Genomic DNA, 17,540 nt, shown 5'->3' with positions numbered 1-17,540 from the left:
GAGATAACAGTATTGGATGACCTATTCTGCCAGTCAGAACACTTTGGAGGTGGAGTTGTATGTTCAAATCTAGACCCTATACTCTGAATGAGATATAGGCACACAATCCTAATCAAAGGAAAGCAACAAAAAGAGTAAAGGTATAAGAAACTGTGGAGGTTTAACCAGGAGAAGAGAAGACTCAGGGGAAACAGGAGAGCTGTTTGCAAATACCTGGCGTGTTCTCATGTAGAGGAGAGATGAGATTCACTCTACTTGTTCAATAGTACCCCAAGGGACAGAACTAGGACTAGTGGGTGGAAGCTATAGGTAGACAGGCTTCAGCTCATTACTAGGAAGAACTTTCTGGCAGTCAGAGGTATCCAACCATCAGATAAACTCTGGGAAGAAAAGGTATGAATCTGCCATCATGGAGGGTATGGAAGCAAAGGTTAAGGTGACTTCTTGGTGGAAGTATTAAATCATGAAAAGGAAGAGGGAGGTTGGACTAGGTAACCTTAAAAGGCCTTTCCAAATTTGAGATCCTACAATTTTATGGGGGTAGGGACCTCCTGATTTCATCATTTCAACACTGTACAACTTTAGGTTTACAGCATGGACAATATCTATTTCTACAGTACCAACTTTTCCTCTGAAGGCTCACAGAAGCGTGATGTGGGGGCAGAAGAAGAACAGCATCATCATTATCTTCTTCTTTCCCTTTTGCTTCTGCATCTACTGTGTACTGACACCATGGCAGGCACTTTACGTACCTTCTCTCTAATCTTTGAGAGTCAAGTTCCAGCTAGGCTACCGTGAGAATGAGCCAGGAACACATCATCTTTGGTTTTTACTTTCCTCATTTGTAAAATAAAGGGGCTGAACTTCATTCATGATCTGTAAGATCCCTTTTAAGTTCTATCATATTGTGAGTCTATAGGCAGCAGCATCAAGGTACCAGCCCAATTACTTCCTCCGTATCTGTTACAACTTAAAACCAGGCGGTAACCTGAAATATCTTCTTTCTTTGAAATAATGAACAATGTGTGCTGCATTTATTTTACACAAAACAAAATTTAGTGTAAATGGAATTTTTAATAAAAATTGAAGTCTATTTTCAGCACACCAAGATGCTTAGTTTAACTTTTAAAGAAACCTTTATTAAAATAAGCTAAATGTTTTACTGCAAAGTAACTTGTTCTATAAATTTGGATTTTATACATTGGATTTTCTCTTATACTATTTTGTTGTCCACTCAAGTTATCCATGCCAGTCACATTGGCGTCTTTTCCTTTGTGCTTGGTAATCGGTCAGATGGTATAACACAGAACTACAGGTTTGGAAGGAACAGTAAAAGCCATTTAGTTCAATGCCTCCTCCTTCCCTGCCTCCAATTCCACCAACCCCAGCCAGTGTCTGAAACTTGTTTCTAGCACCCCTACCGAGTCTCTTCTTATACCTCCACTGATGAAGATCCCGCATCTCCCCAGGAAGTTCCTTCCATTCTTGGCTGTGGATCTTGGCCTTAGGAAAATGACTCTCAGTATTTTTTCTATCTCAATAACCATGAGGGAATCCCAGCATACTTCCATTAATAACAGTAGTTTCATCTACAACTGAACTTTTAGAAGAGGTCTCTCAAGACAGCAAGATAGTAATGGGAGGGAAACTTTCCCTTTTCATTCGGTATATACTTCTGTTGTCAAATTTTTCACAGTGCGTATACATAATTTTAACACATACATACATTAAAAAGAAAGTGGTCCAAAGGGGTAAATGTTTATCACAGCAGTGGTAGGGAGTTAGACAGGAACAAGGCCGCTTAGGGAAACAAAACAGAAAGGGAGAGAATGGCATGTGTTTGATGTGACACCTCCACTAACTCTAATATATGGGGGGGTGGGTGTTGAACATCATCTACCTCCTTGAAAATCACTGCTCATCTCTATCTCAATTGAGTATGCTCGCTCTTTAGGCATTTTGGGGCAGCTTTCATGTGTGCAGGGAAAGTGAACTGCTTTCTGGTCTTATCAAAGTGAAACTCAATGACTAACTATATAACATGTCTCACTGTATAATGTATCTGCTTCTTGTTCCCTCCCATTCACCTAGTCCATAGTATACTATTCTGATTGGACACTCTGCCTTCCAACATTACACCTCTATGGTCTGTTTATTTTCTCTTTACTGTAATGGGTTAGCACTGTTCCTAACTATTGAGACTAATTAACTGAGTCCAAGCTCAAGGGTATTTTTACCAAATTTCCCTAGATTTCCCTCCTTTATTATGAAGATCCTGCAGCAATACTGCCAGGGTTCGGATCTGGTTCTATCACTTACTAGTTGTATAACCTTGGCCAAGTAATTTAACCCCCTGTGCCTTGGTTTTCTCATCTGCAAAATAAAGACAATAACAGCAATTAGCTCATTTAGGTGCTAGGAGAATTAAATAGGATACATAGAAAGCACTTAGACCAGTACCTGGCCATTGTAGGCAATCACTGTTTATGTGCACTGTTGCTTCCTTCTTCTCTGTCATTATCATCCTCATGCCCTGCTATTAATTAGGAAACTGTTTTACTACAGACCCAAAGCGTTTACTTGGTAATTTCTTTCTATTGAATTTCTATGTTCTTTCTTTATCAATCCAAAGCATTCTTGACACTTCAACATAGCTCTCTCTGACAAACCCGATTAAAGTGAAACTTTCTCACTTAGCATACCTACTACTCCAGCCTGTTTTCATTACATTATGATACACACTCATGCTTCACCAATTCACCTTCCTTTTCTTTCATACCTCTATTCAAAACCCATCTCCTAAAGCAGGGTTTGGAAAACTTCTGTAAAGAGCCAGAGAGTAAATAATTTCAGTTTTATGGGACATGTAGTTTCTCAACTCCACCAGTGTAGCATGAAAGCAGCCATAGGTAACACATTAACAACAAACATGGCTGTGCTCCAAAAAACCTTTATTTACAAAACAGGCAGCCAAAAGGATTTGACTTATGAGCCACAGTTTGTTAATCCCTGATCTAGAGGACTTCTTCCCTAAATAATTCTGCTTGGCTATGATCATCTCTCTGTTCTACTTCAAGCATGTACCATATTTATTTACAAGCTTCTAAGTATTTGCATGTGGTCAGTCTTCCACTAAGATTGGGGTACATAACCTTTAAGGAGAGCTAGTCTTTAATTCTTTAAACAAAATGTATCTAAGCCTAGGAGTAATGAGGGCCATTAAGGACACAAAGACAAAGTCCTAGCCTATGCTCACAAAGAACTCACAGATTGGTAGGATACATAGCAATTCAAATACACAATCATAACATAATGTGATTTTTGCTCTCATAGAGATTTGCTATACAAAGTGCTCTGGGAAAACAGAAAGGAATGATTAACTTTGCTTGGGGAAGTGAGGAAAGCTTCACAGAGATAAAGTTGAGCTAGGATTGTCAGAAGAAAGATGAATAGGCATTTTAGGCAAAGGGAATATAGTACAAAGGTACTAAGGCATGAAAATGGACAGTGTGTTTGGACAACAGCCAACAGTTCATTATAGATAGAAAAGGGTAGGGTAAGCTACAGAAATAAAAGGAGATGAGAATAGAAAAGCAGGTAGGCAGCAAACGAAGAGCCTCATGCGCCATACTAAGACAAAGGTATATTACATACTGAGGCATCTGGTGTCATCTCAAAGAGTGTTAGACACTCAATATCAAGATCTGACTTATTAATGATATTTTACATCCATAAAGGGATTTTAACTTCTTTCACAGACTTTTACATACATTATTTCCAATGTTCATACAGCTGCCATATTTAATACTTACATGCCTTCTAAATTCTGATACTGATCATCAACTTGTGATGCAGTGAGAAAAGATTTAAAGGCAAAGAATCTAGAACTAAATCGTACAGCACATAATAACATGATTTTTTTTTTTTTAAGATTTTATTTATTTATTTGAGAGAGAGAGAGAATGAGAGAGAACACATGAGACGGGGGAGGGTCAGAGGGAGAAGAAGACTCCCTGACGAGCAGGGAGCCCGATGCAGGACTCGATCCAGGGACTCCAGGATCATGACCTGAGCCGAAGGCAGTCGCTTAACCAACTGAGCCACCCAGGCGCCCTAATAACATGATTTTGAGTAAGTCTCTTAACCCCTCATTGTTTCCATAAAACAGGAATAGCAACTGTACCTATTTCACAAGATTACTGTAAAGACTATGTAAAACAATTATGTGAAGAGTACTCTGTAAACTATAAAGAGCTGTATAAACGACACGCAGGATTTTTTAAAATTGCAGGATTAAGTTGGCAGAAAAGGGTGAGAGTCTTTTATTCGCTCTAATCGCTTTTTGTGACACATACATTCATATACAACCTAATAGAGGAAAACTCTCTATTTCTAATACGTATAAATACAGGTTCTGACCTTTTCGAGGATCCGATTTTTGCATGGTACCATCAGCTATATCACATAGGAAAGCGTTCCTCCTTAGCAAGATGGAGAAATCTGGAAGCAAAAGACAGAAAAAAATTAGAAATGTGAACTACTGTAGATCAAAGAAGACACACAGTGAAATTAGGTTTTTATCAGAGGAAACCAACAGGCTAGACATCCAGATAGGGCTTCCCAAAGGCAGCAAATTAGATAGGTTTTCAATTTCCAGGATCCTTCCCTCAGCTTCGTGGGTTCAGAACACCGATTCTGTTAAAAATAGAATATATTCTTGAGGGCAGTTCTATAGATCGTTGAACAATGATGGGTAAATAAGAATGTTAACTTATTAATTTATTGTGAGAAATATAACAGCCACATGAAGTAAAATATTATATGCCAAAAGAAATTTAAAAAAACATAAATGGAAAAGACATTCTGTATTCATGAATTATAAGACTAACATTGTTAAGATGACAGTACTAACCAAAGTGATTTATAGACTCAATGCAATCCCTCTCAAAATCCCAATGATGTCTTTTGCAGAAATATAACAAGTCATCCTAAAATTCATGTGGAATTTCAAAGGAACCCAAATAGCTTCGACAATCTTGAAAATGAAGAATAAAGTTGGAAGAGTCACACTTCCTGATTTCAAAACTTACTACAAAGCTTGAGTAATCCGAACAGTGTGGTACTGGCATAAGGAAGACACACAGATCAATGGAATAGGACTGAGGGCCCAGAAACAAACCCTAATATATACGGTCAAATGATTTTCGAGAAAGGTGCCAAGACCATTCATGGGAAAAGGATATTCTTTTCAACAAGTGATGTTGGGAACACTGGATACCCATATGCAAAAGAATGAAGTTGAACTTTTACCTTATACTGTATTCAAAAATTAACTCAAAATGTGTCAAAGACCTAAACACAAGAGCTAAGATTATAAAACTCTTACAAGAAAACACAGGGGAAAATCTTCATGACATTGGATTTGACAATGATTCTTGCATATAACATCTAAACCACAGGCAATGAAAGAAAAACAGTAAATTAGATTTCATCAAAATGAAAAACATTTGTCCAAGATGAATGGATAAAGAAGATGTGGTATATATATATATATATATATATATATATATATATACAATGGAATATTATGCAGCCATCAAAAGGAATGAGATCTTGCCATTTGCAACGACGTGGATAGAACTGGAGGGTATTATGCTGAGCGAAATAAGTCAAACAGAGAAAGACATGTATCATATGACCTCACTGATATGAGGAATTCTTAATCTCAGGAAACAAACTGAGGGTTGCTGGAGTGGGGGGTGGGGTGGGAGGGATGGGGTGACTGGGTGATGGACACTGGGGAGGGTATGTGTTCTGGTAAGCGCTGTGAATTGTGCAAGACTGTTGAATCTCAGATCTGGACCTCTGAAACAAATAATGCAATATATGTTAAGAAAGAAAAAAAGAAGAAGAAGAATGTAGCAGGAGGGGAAGAATGAAGGGGGGAAATCGGAGGGGGAGAAGAACCATGAGAGACGATGGACTCTGAAAAACAAACTGAGGGTTCTAGAGGGGAGGGGGGTGGGAGGATGGGTTAGCCTGGTGATGGGTATTTAGGAGGGCACGTTCTGCATGGAGCACTGGGTGTTATGCACAAACAATGAATCATGGAACACTATATCTAAAACTAATGATGTAATGTATGGGGATTAACATAACAATAAATTAAAAAAAAAAAAAAAGAAAAACATTTGTCCATCAGAGGACACTATCTGAGTGTAAAAGACAACCTATACAGAATAGGAGAATATACTGGCAAATTATATATCCAATAAGGGATTAATATCTAGAATATATAAAGAACTCCTACAATTCAACAACAAAAAACCCTCAAACACCTAATTAAAAAACGGGCAAGGGACTTGAATAGACATTTCTCTGTTTATATATACAGATAGCCAGTAAGCACACGAAAAGATACTCAGCATTATTAATCAATAAGAGAAATGCAAATCAACATCAGAATGAGATACTACTTCACACCCATTCAAATGGCTATCATAAATAAAGAAAACAAAAATAACAAGTGTTGCCAGAGTGTGGAGAAATTAGAATCCTTTCGAATAGCTAGTAGGAATGAAAAGTGATGCAGCTGCTGTGGAAAATCTCAAAAAGATAAACATAAAATTACCATATGATCCAGCATTCTACTCCTGGGTATATATCCAAAAGAACCGAAAGCAGGGACTAAAACAGATACTTGTACACTAATGTTCATAGCAACATCATTCACAATAGCCAAAGGAAAGGAACAATCCAAATGCCCATCAGTAAATGAATGGATAAATAAATGTCCTTTATACACACAATGGAATCTTTTATTCCATAAAAAGGAATACAATTCTGATACTTGCTACAACAGAAACACATCTTGAAAACATTATTCTAAATGAAATAAGCCAAACACAAAATGACAAATATTGTTATGACTCCACTCATACGTGGTAACTAGAATAAGCCAATTCACAGAGATGGAAAGTAGAAGTACTAGGGGCAGGGCAGAGGAGGGAATGGAGAGTTATGATTTAATAGGTACAGAGTTTCTGCTTGGGATGATGAAAAGTTCTGGAGACAGTAGTAAAGGCTATGCAACACTGTAAATGTACTTAATGCCTTTAAGTGGTTAAAATGGTAAATTTTATGTTACATATATTTTACCACAAAAAAAAAAAAAAAAAGAAAGAAAACAAACAGGTAACAGGTGGATCTGCATCACAGTCCCAATCAACCATGTCACAAGAGAAATACAAAAAGCTTCACAGGGATTTAAAAGAAACTAAGTTCTGGAATCACAGCATTCTCTTTCCTGGGTAATCCTAGATGCAACCAGCCATCAATTTTCTTTATGACCTCCCATTCTGCAGGTTTCCAAGCTATCTTACTAAATGTCTAAATGCCACAATTTCTGCATCTTTTTTTTTTTTTAAGATTTCATTTATTTGTCAGAGAAAGAGAGCACAAGCAGGGGGAGCGGCAGGCAGAGGGAGAAGCAGGCTCCCCACTGAGTAGGGAGCCCAATGTGGGACTTGATACCAGGACCCTGGGATCATGACCTGAGCCGAAGGCAGACGCTTAACTGACTGAGCCACCCAGGCGTCCCCAATTTCTGCATCTTTAATGTGGAAATAATAGTGTCTACTCCAAAGGGTTTGTGAGGGTTGAATAGCACCATCTATTTTAGTGAATGGATATAAATAAGGTTGTGATAGGTAGGGGGTCCTTCTCCACCTCCCTAGCTTTTTGTCACATTACTAATCCCTAATGAACTCTTGGCTCCATTGGCATTCACACAATCATCACCACAGCTCTCTGGATTGAAGGGCCTTGCTAGTATCTCTGTCAGAAAACTTCTCTTAGAAAGTCCAAGTCCAGTCTTCTCTCCAAGACTAACAACATCCAAAAGAACAAAAGTAAATGTAGACAAATTCAATTTCTTCCTATCTCACAAACCTCTCCTATAGGAATCTACCCTCCCTGAGGGCAGAGACTGTCATAGATTTATTTTATATCCTACACATTGCCTATATTAGAAAAAGTAACTTTCTGAGTTTTTTTTAATTGACTTTTCGACAATTCTAAGTTTTTTGTAACAAGACCTTGCATAAATTTCCAAGTATCTAAGTTCTGTTTCTATACTTGTAGTACAAAGCAATAAGGTAAAAACAATACCTATGGTTCTCTTCCAGTGATGAGAACTGAAGCAAAATATATGAGGTGTTACAGGGTGTGACAGTGACTATTTCAAAGTCTGCTACACTATAATTGTCTTGTATTAAAAGCGCCAGAAATAAGAGAATAAGTCCAATGTCCCACCTTGAAAAAACTCAATAATGAAGTTGATCTGATATCAGCAAAATTTAAAAAATCCATTTAATCTCCACTTAAAAACATCAAATCAAGTAATCATCAGAGAATAACATCAAATCAGAATTCATGTTGCTGATTTACTCCTAAATCACAGTGGTAAGACATTCAATTTCACCTTATCTGACTGATCTAAACTCCTTCAGCTACACCAATTGGGATTACCACTGTATATATTTATTAAACATGCCTAGGTGTAAGACTGGAATCAGGAGGCAGAGAACCATAACAGAACAAAGAAACTGAGAGGTTACAAGGAAAAGAGGCTAGGATCATTCTGTTAAATAGACTTTCATATTGTTAACTTACAGAACCATCACAGGAGAAGGGAATCAACTATGTGCTAGTTTCTGTGCTAAGCACTTTAAAAATGACTTCTTAATAAAGTATAACATACATACTGAAAAGTACACAAATCATTAAGTATAAAGCTCAATGAACTTTTACAATGTGTCTCCAAACCAAGAAAGAGATTGTTATTAGCATCCAAAGAAGTACTCCTTTGTGTCCACCCAAGAGTAAACACTGTCTTGACTTCTGTCATTGTAGAATAGTTTTGCTTGTTTTGAACTTTATATAAACAAAATATACCACACGTACTCTTTCATGTCTACTTCCTTCCACTCAACATTTTGTTTGTGAGGTTCATCCATGTTGTCCCTAGCAGGCATTTTTACCTTTATTACTTGATTTAAAGAACCCAACAATTCTGGTATTTTCCATTTAGTTGGGAAAAAAAAAAAAAAAGCTGAGATTCTGAAGTTAACTGAGTGAGATTAATTAAGGCATCCAAGGTCACACAGCTACTAAATGGAAAGGCTAAAATTAAAGACTGTCTAATTTGAAAGTCCATGCTCTTTCTGGATCCATTATGCTTGCTTACTGTATTTAAAAACAACAAAAAATTAATACCTTTCCTGGTTTACTTATCATAGGCCATATATATGTGTAGAGGCTTGGCAAACAGTCAAGTACTATGCATATATAAGTATTGTTAGCAGGAGGAAGGAGTTACCTAGTGCAACCTTTTATGACTGTGACCCAGAGACTTAACTCCAGGCATTTATATACAATGATTTTCATTCCTGAAAACCCTGCACTTTGTAAAAATTATGCACTAAAAACGGTCTTGTGGGAAAAATGGAGTTAGGAATAGACTAAAAAGCCCATGGAACTTTGTATCTTTTACACACACACAGACACACACACAGACACACACACACACTGTAAGGATCTCAGTCATTGAGAAAAGGTTAAATTAGGCTCAACAAACTAAATTAAAAAGAAGGGCACAATTCATATTGGAATAATTTCCAACTAAAATGATTTTTAAAAATAAAGATTTAATGTATAATCGAACAAACCTGTAGCTATCCAGAACATTAAGCTTCTAAGAGTGACTTATTTCCCCAAGGTTTCCTGGAGTGAAGATTTGAATGCATGTCACCATCTGCAGACAGGAACCACTTAATAAGAGCTTTTCATGGTGACAAAATTAAAATCTGAGGTCAGACTCATATGGCTTTGGGGACCAGTAAGAGACTATTAACCCGTTTACCACTTTTTATCTGTTCATACTGCCCAAGCAGACCTTTGAAAAATGTCTATGCTACCAGGTATCAGAGATCTCAAGATCAACATAAAGTAATTTGGGCTCATCGACAGAGTGGCATCTATAAACCCCCAAAGTCTCAGGTTCTTAGCCTAAAAGAAGTGAATTATGACTCCCTGGCATTATCCAGGGTCTTGCATGAATCTTACAGAATAACAAACCTGGGGCAATTATGGTTTCTCTGTAAGCAGAAACTGAGCTGCAACTTAGGCCTAAACTTGGCCTGGTTCATTCCAGGTCACCAAGGAGTCACTTCCTCAGGGCTTCAAATTCTTCCCCAGAAAACTAGGAGGTGAGAACTCTATAATGCATTCCCAGGCAGGTCTCATATTTACTACAAACAAGCAGCATGCCTGTTTCCTCATCATCCACCTCCACAAGTGTCTGATTTTATGGCTTCATAGAAAACCTTATTGTTACTGAAATAAGGGAACTTTATCAAATGATATCAGTTATCTTCCGCAAGCTACTCAGGCAATTGCCCTGACACCATTTCTGGTTGGGAGTCTCTGAGACTACCTCTTTCTTCTCTGCATCAGAAAAACCAGAGACTACAAAGGGGCTTCCAGTGTAACATGTCCTGTGTAAGTCTGAAACAGTACACCAACCTCAGGAAAGGGCCCTCTTCTCTAGAAGACGACTTGACTGAGAGGGCATGGATAATCTTTGAGATGTGGTATTAAGCTAAGGCATATCATAGATTTTTTTTTAATTATTTGGGAATGATAAAGAATATAAACATTCCAAACAGTGAAGGTAGAAGAGTGGTGCCATTTGCTAACAGTCATTCCGTATTTACTAGGAACCTTCTTCACGCTAACAAGTCAGAAAACCTTTCTATAGAACCACAGAGCCAGCAGGAACCAAGAGACATTAGAAGAAAAAAAACGTATGTCCAGTTTCACTTCAGAGATAAGTTACTGCTTGCTTAGCTTTTTGAGTGTTTTTTTTTTTTAATCCTGAAAATTTAGCTTTTAGGACACAAGACGCTTTTCTCAACTTCCTCAGCTTTTGACCCAGCAATTCATTCCTTAATTAAATCTACTTTAATTTTTCCTTATTTTAAGTCTCTGGGGTTCACTGGGCCAGGATTAGTGGTGGATTTTATTTCAGAGAACAATCTTATATGGTGATACTAGTTCAGAGGACCCCAGAAATTTATTTCATCAAAATCACTGATAGGTGTAAAACCTGTGCAATACTCTTTAATACAGAGCAGTGAGCAGTGATTCATTAACTATTTTTCCCACTCTGACACACCTGAAGAATACAAAACACTATCAGTGATGGCAGGCTCATTAAACGCACTGACTTTCCAGAAGAGGGTAGGAGGGAGGACTTCCTTGATAGGGAGAGAGGCTCCACTGGATGAAGGTGTTTTGGAATCTCCAGGGTATTTGTATAATTAGGAAAAGCACCTCCCTCAGTCCATATGCTTCTTCCACCACCCTCCCCTCTGACCCAGAGTCTAGAACAGTGCTGCCCAACAGAAAAATAACTCAAGGGGCGCCTGGGTGGCTCAGTCGGCTAAGTGTCAGACTCTGGATTTCGGCTCAGGTCATGATTGTCAGAGCTGTGAGATCAAGCCCCACGTCGGGCTCCACGGGGCGCCTGGGTGGCTCAGTGGTTAAGCAGCTGCCTTTGGCTCAGGTCATGATCCCAGGGTCCTGGAATCAAGCCCCACATCGGGCTCTCTGCTCAGCGGTGAGCCTGCTTCTCTATCTCCCTCTGCCTGCCGCTCTGCGTGCTTGTGCTATTTCTCTGTCAAATAAATAAATAAAATCTTAAAAAAAAGAAAATTAAAAAAAAAAAGATTCTCTTTCTCCCTCTCCCTCTACTCCCCCCCACCTTTCTCTCTCAAAAAAAACAAAACAAAAATTACACGTAATTAAAATTAAGTAAAATTTACAATTCAGTACTTCAGTCCCACTAACCATATGGCTATCATGTTAGACCATCCATATCTAGAGGAAATAAATTATAAACTTAAATATTAAGTACTTAATATGTTCTAACCACTTTACTTGCATTAAGTTGTTCAATTCTCACAGCCCAATAAGGTAGGTACTATTATTTTATTTAGTATTTTACTTATTTATATATTGAGAGAGAGAGAGAGAGCACGTGAGCGGGAGGGAGGGGGAGAGAGAGAAGCTCAAACAGGCTGTACGCTCAGCTCATGCTGGGTTTGATCCCACGACCCTGAGATCATGACCTGAGTTGAAATCAAGAGTCAGATGTTTAACCAACTGAGCTACCCAGGCACCCCAGGTGGGAACTATTATTATCTTCATACAGAGGAGAAAATCCATACAGGGAGATGTCTTAGAATTTGCCCCAAATTACATAGTTAGTAAATGGTGGAGCTGGGATTCAGAGCAAGGTAAACTGGCCAATCTCTTGTCTCTGAGGCTGAGGAAAACTAGGCTATTTAGTATGCCCTAGTAGTAAATGCGATCTTCTGCCTCTGGCTAGAGGCTCTCAGCACTGGGTGATTTTCTCATCATATGGCCCTATCCCGGTTATTTGTTAATGTAAGTTAGATCATATCCCTCCCCTGCTTAAAATCTCCCAAAAGCTCCTCACAGCTCTTAAAATTAAATCCAAGTCCTTTATTACCTTGACCCACATCATCCTACATGATTTGACCCCTCCCTCTACACCTCCTCTCCTACAGCTCTCATCATTCCCATTGCTCCAACCATGCTGTCCTCTTTTGCTCCATATGCAGGCCAAACTCCTCACTACCTGAGGGCCTCTGCACTACCTGAAATGTTCCAGCCCATAGTCATATGGCTCGTTTCTTATCTTTTGGGTCTCAGCTTAAATATTGCCTCCCCAGAGAACCCTTTCCTGACCACTCTATCTAAAGTAGTCATCCAGAGTCCCTCTATGATACCACTCTTAGTTCTCCCCAACAGTTAGCTTCATGTACTATTTTCCTTGTCTATTTATTTGTCTGTTCCACTGGGACTTTGTCTGTGTTGTTCATTCAGCACTGTATCCCAGCACTTGGAATAGTGCCTGGTATGGAAGAGGCACTCAAGTATTTCTGAATGAAATGAATGAATGCTAATCATTAAGGAAAAAAAGCATAAAATTTTTAAAATTACATAACCAGAACACGGTGACTACTTTCTGAATTTTAAAAATATTTGGGTGGTAAGTAGAACTTATAGGTGATTTATGAGAGACAAACAGTTTAAGGCAAATCTCTCAAAATGGAACAAAACAAGCTGGGTCCTTTAGTATCTAAAAGTCAATCTCAAATCTGACAGGATCATGCCAAACAGGTAATGAGAGGATGAAAGGAGTTGAGAGACACAATTATGAATACAACTTAGCTTTTCAAAGACTTTTCCGAATACAGTCCTCACAGCTCATTAAGGATATCCATCTAACACTTGGCAGCACTGGAAAATAGGGAAGAGTACCATCAGAGAATCAGAAACTTTGAGGAATTTCTGTCATATATAATCTAAATATAGCTATATAATGGAGAAAATCAATCAATGCTGAGAGACTATAACCAAATATAGGTAAAGGGTTGTATTTCCTGGTAGGGCATACTAAATAGACCAACTGTGCTGGGAAAAAGCCCACACTCAGAAAAAAAATGTGGGAGTTGATGGGAAGTGCTGAGATACCTGAGCTCTGAAGACCTGCGCAGGCAGCCCACTCCACGCAGACAAAGCTTCTAGCTGCAGTGGTCGCCACCAGGCACAGAATGCACATTATTGTTTCCTACTAATTTTTAAAGATACTTTCAAAGGAGAAAGAGACAACAAGGAGGACTGTAAAGAGCCTACTCTAAATGTGACACTGAAAAAAAGATTGAAGGCATTCTCAGGAAAATGCAATGGGACGATTTAAGGTTGGAAACGATAACGTAGGAGCAAAAATTGTAGAGATAGATTCAAATAATGAATAACTCAGGAAGTAAAATTCTTCACAGAGGCAAACAATGTAAATAAGAAAACTGTAATTTAATTACAAACATCTGAAATGTATTTGCACTTCTGGCTTCCAAATTAGTTAAAATACCTCCTTTAGAAAACCTCCTTCAGAAAAGTCCTAAAGAATCACCAGAGAAATTTCAATATAGCTGGGTGGGTGGAAGGACAGATAAATAGATATGTGACATTTACAAGTAATGGTAAAATTTAAGTGGTGGACATGAGGTTTTTCATAGCAAAACCTTTTTGATTTTGTTGTATGTTTGAAATTTTTCATAAGTAAAAATCAACTTGAAAATATCTCAAAGAAGCTGCTGACTCAAAGCTTAACATCAGGCAACAGTGAAAAAGTGGGTAGTGTAACGGAAGGAATGAACATTGTTTTCTAAGCACTTTTACATATAATGACTATTCCTCACAACAAACCTGAGAGGTACGTGACATTATCTCCATTATACACACTATACACTATACACTACACACACACACACACACACACACACACACACACACACACACACACACACACACACCCCCGCGGCTCAAAGAGTACTTTAACAAAGTCACTTGGATATTAGTGAATATTAAGCCTGGTATCAAAATATACATATATGCTTAAAAATCTACCTAGAATCTTAATCCATCCTTATCATTTATTTTCCACAGGTTTCCAAGAAAGTGACTCTATTTCACCTTTGCTTAGAGAAGCACTTTACAAATAGTGCGAACATGTAAAATGCACTTTATATGACATTATTTTTTACAATATATTATACAAAATATAAATGACTTCCACTTTCAAAGTCCTTTACAATGTTCGATGCTAACTGACTCACATACTAGCTTCTTTGTATTACAGTTATTTGTATATATCTTTTACAGTTTTTTTAATGCTGTAATTCCCTTGAAATTAGGATCCATATCTGATTCATTTCTACATTCTTTGTAATAGTATCTTGAATAGTAGTTAGTGAATGTTTACTTAAGGAAAGGAAGTAAACATGATCCTCACAATAGATGTACATGGTAGGTAGGACACCTGTTCACATTATTCTTATTAAACACTTGAAGAAACAGAGGCAGAGTAAACTCTGGTGTTATTTCTCAGCTAAAAAGCTCACTTGTTGAACTAGGGCTCCAGTCTTTTCCTATTGCACTACTGACTTAAAAAGGACATTAAGCCTGATTCTTCACCTCAAAGTCTGGCAGGGTGTCCAAAGGAAAAAGCTTTAGTTATGTTATTTTTTAAATGTTTGAGAAATCCTGAAAGATGGATCCTAATGTAAATAAAAAGGTTTGTAAACCTCTTGATTTCTTTGTTTTATTAGGAGAGTGATAGAAAGAAAATGAAAGTGCTTCTTGGAAATCCTAAACTTGGTTACAGATTACCTAAAACTCAACAAAACCAGAAGTTGATATATAACAGCTAACATTTAACTCAGCTCTTTGGACCATTTCTATGTATACATGTTATTTCATATGATTTTCCATAATACCCAGTGAGAGATTTCTATTATTCTCATTTCACTGATGAGGAACTTTCAGAGTTGGGAGAGTTAGTAGGTGGTTGAACTGGGATTTAAAACAATCTCAGTCATGCCCTTTGCAGCATATTATGTTGTTATTTGCTTGCACAAACCTAGTCAATAGCCTTCTTTCTTTCTACTTCCATTCTATCATGTGTATGGAATAATCCTTCTAAAATAAAAATTCCATCATGTTGCTTCTCTGCTTAAAATCCTTTAATGGATCCATGTAGCCTGTGGCATGAAATCCACTAAAGTCCTTGACATTGCATACACAGCCCCTCAAAACCAAAATTCTTTAAGATTTAGGCCCCTGGCTACTTCTCTAGCCTCATCTACCCATCTTCTCCTCTTTACCCTCTTTCCTTAACTTATTCTAAATGACCTGCAGTCCCTTAACTCATCTGCAAGTCCCTCTTCCCATTATGCACTCAACTTGTCAACTTAACAACTCATCCTTCAAAATTTAACTCAGAAATCAATGAATCTCCTCTTCCTCAGCCCCCTTAGCTCTTTTCCCTAGATAATCATTTCCTTTTCTATTCTATGTTTATATTTGGTTCATACGTACAGCGTTTAAATACTGTATTACAATTATTTGTTTACATACCTCTCCTGCCTGTTTGACAGCAAAGCCCTAAGGGATGTCTTAGTCTTCTTTACATCCCTAGGGTCTAATACAGTGCCTGACAGTAGCAGGCATCAGATACATACATATTTGTTAAACTGAATTCAAATAAACTCACTTAGAAAGTACAAAAATGTTAAAACAGGATTTGGATTTTGCAAAATATAAATGTTTCAAAGGAAAAAAAGAGCCTGAAACTCTTTAACAGAACTGTGTATAACAATGGCAATTACCTTGAAGGTCCCTGCTAGCACTCTGTGCCCCAGCTGGGCCTCCAGAAGGTTCATTACTTTCATATTATCACTGTGGCAATTTATTAATGAGCTCAACATTAGCAAGACAAATTGAAATGACAGCCCTGGCAACTAACATCTCTTATTTATCACGACAGCTAGTCTCTCACTAGCAGTGCCATGGACAAGCCTTCTTCAATGCAAAACAATATTTACAGAGTATCTTCTAAGAGACCTACAAATACTGTGATTGCCACTAAGGGGAATCCAAAAAAAGTATTGGTCCTCATTATGACAGGCAAAGAATGTGTTCTTGAAAAATAACTCAAAACTGAAAAACACAGACGTCCATTAGAAGTGATGGTGAAGGACTCATTATGTAATTCATCACTCATGGGTCAATTACCTATCCAAGGGCGAATTGAAGCACCACTGGGGTTCCTCTTGCCTCACCCTGATGGAGGCAGTATGCATTAGAGCCAAGAACCAGTACTAGGCATTCTGGCAGAAGGAAGGTCTGGAAAACTAAAGCCACCACTCCTCCAAAAGTTTGAAGGCTTCAGGCACCTGGGTGGCTTGGTCGGTCAAGTGTCTGCCTTCGGCTCAGGTCATGATCCTAGAGTCCCAGGATCAAGTCCCACATTGGGCTTCCTGCTCAGCAGGTGTCTGCTTCCCCCTCTGACCCTCTCCCCTCTCATGCTCACTCTCTCTCTCTTTCTCTCTCTCAAATAAATAAAATCTTCAAAAAAAAAAAAAGTTTGAAGTCTTCTTGGTACCACAGCATTCCTACCAATGATTTAAAGTTGCCCTCCTGAGATAAAACAAAGGTAAATCATAAGCCATTAACATACAAAAGTAAACTTTAAGTGCAACTAGACATAAATATGGTTTAAAAAAGAGAGAAAAAGCAAGAAATCCCGTGGATATAGGCGGATACTACATACTCACTGTTTTTCACTAATGACTATAGTACCTCCAAGTAACGCCTGTTTTGGCTTCTTAGCCTGCCATAACAAAGTACTACCAACTGGGTGTAATAAACAAAGGAAATTTATTCTCTCACAGTTCTAGAGGCTAGATGTCTGAAATCGGGGTTTTGGGAGAGTCAATGCTCTCTCTGAACCCTGCAGGGGAAGATACCTTCCTGCCTCTTTCAGCTCAGAAACCCAACAGATTTGGGTATGATGAGAGTAGGGTGCTGCTCTAATAGTTAAAAATGGG

At 38.1% G+C, this 17,540-nt stretch overlaps 1 protein-coding gene across 8 annotated transcripts in view; it reads right to left on the bottom strand.

Annotated features, from left to right (window-relative positions):
- SCMH1 (Scm polycomb group protein homolog 1) overlaps positions 1-17,540 on the bottom strand; it is a 174,632-nt gene that overhangs the window by 133,361 nt on the left and 23,731 nt on the right. For all 8 annotated transcript variants that reach the window (XM_078073309.1, XM_078073318.1, XM_078073316.1 and 5 more), the window contains one exon: positions 4,420-4,500. In XM_078073309.1, the coding sequence (XP_077929435.1) occupies positions 4,420-4,444 (25 nt within the window). In that variant the 5' untranslated portion in view covers positions 4,445-4,500. The remainder of the gene's footprint in view (positions 1-4,419; positions 4,501-17,540) is intronic.

The sequence above is a fragment of the Halichoerus grypus genome, chromosome 5 (assembly GCF_964656455.1).
Source record: "Halichoerus grypus chromosome 5, mHalGry1.hap1.1, whole genome shotgun sequence".
NCBI lineage: Eukaryota > Metazoa > Chordata > Mammalia > Carnivora > Phocidae > Halichoerus > Halichoerus grypus.
This window is presented reverse-complemented; position numbering and strand designations above follow the sequence as displayed.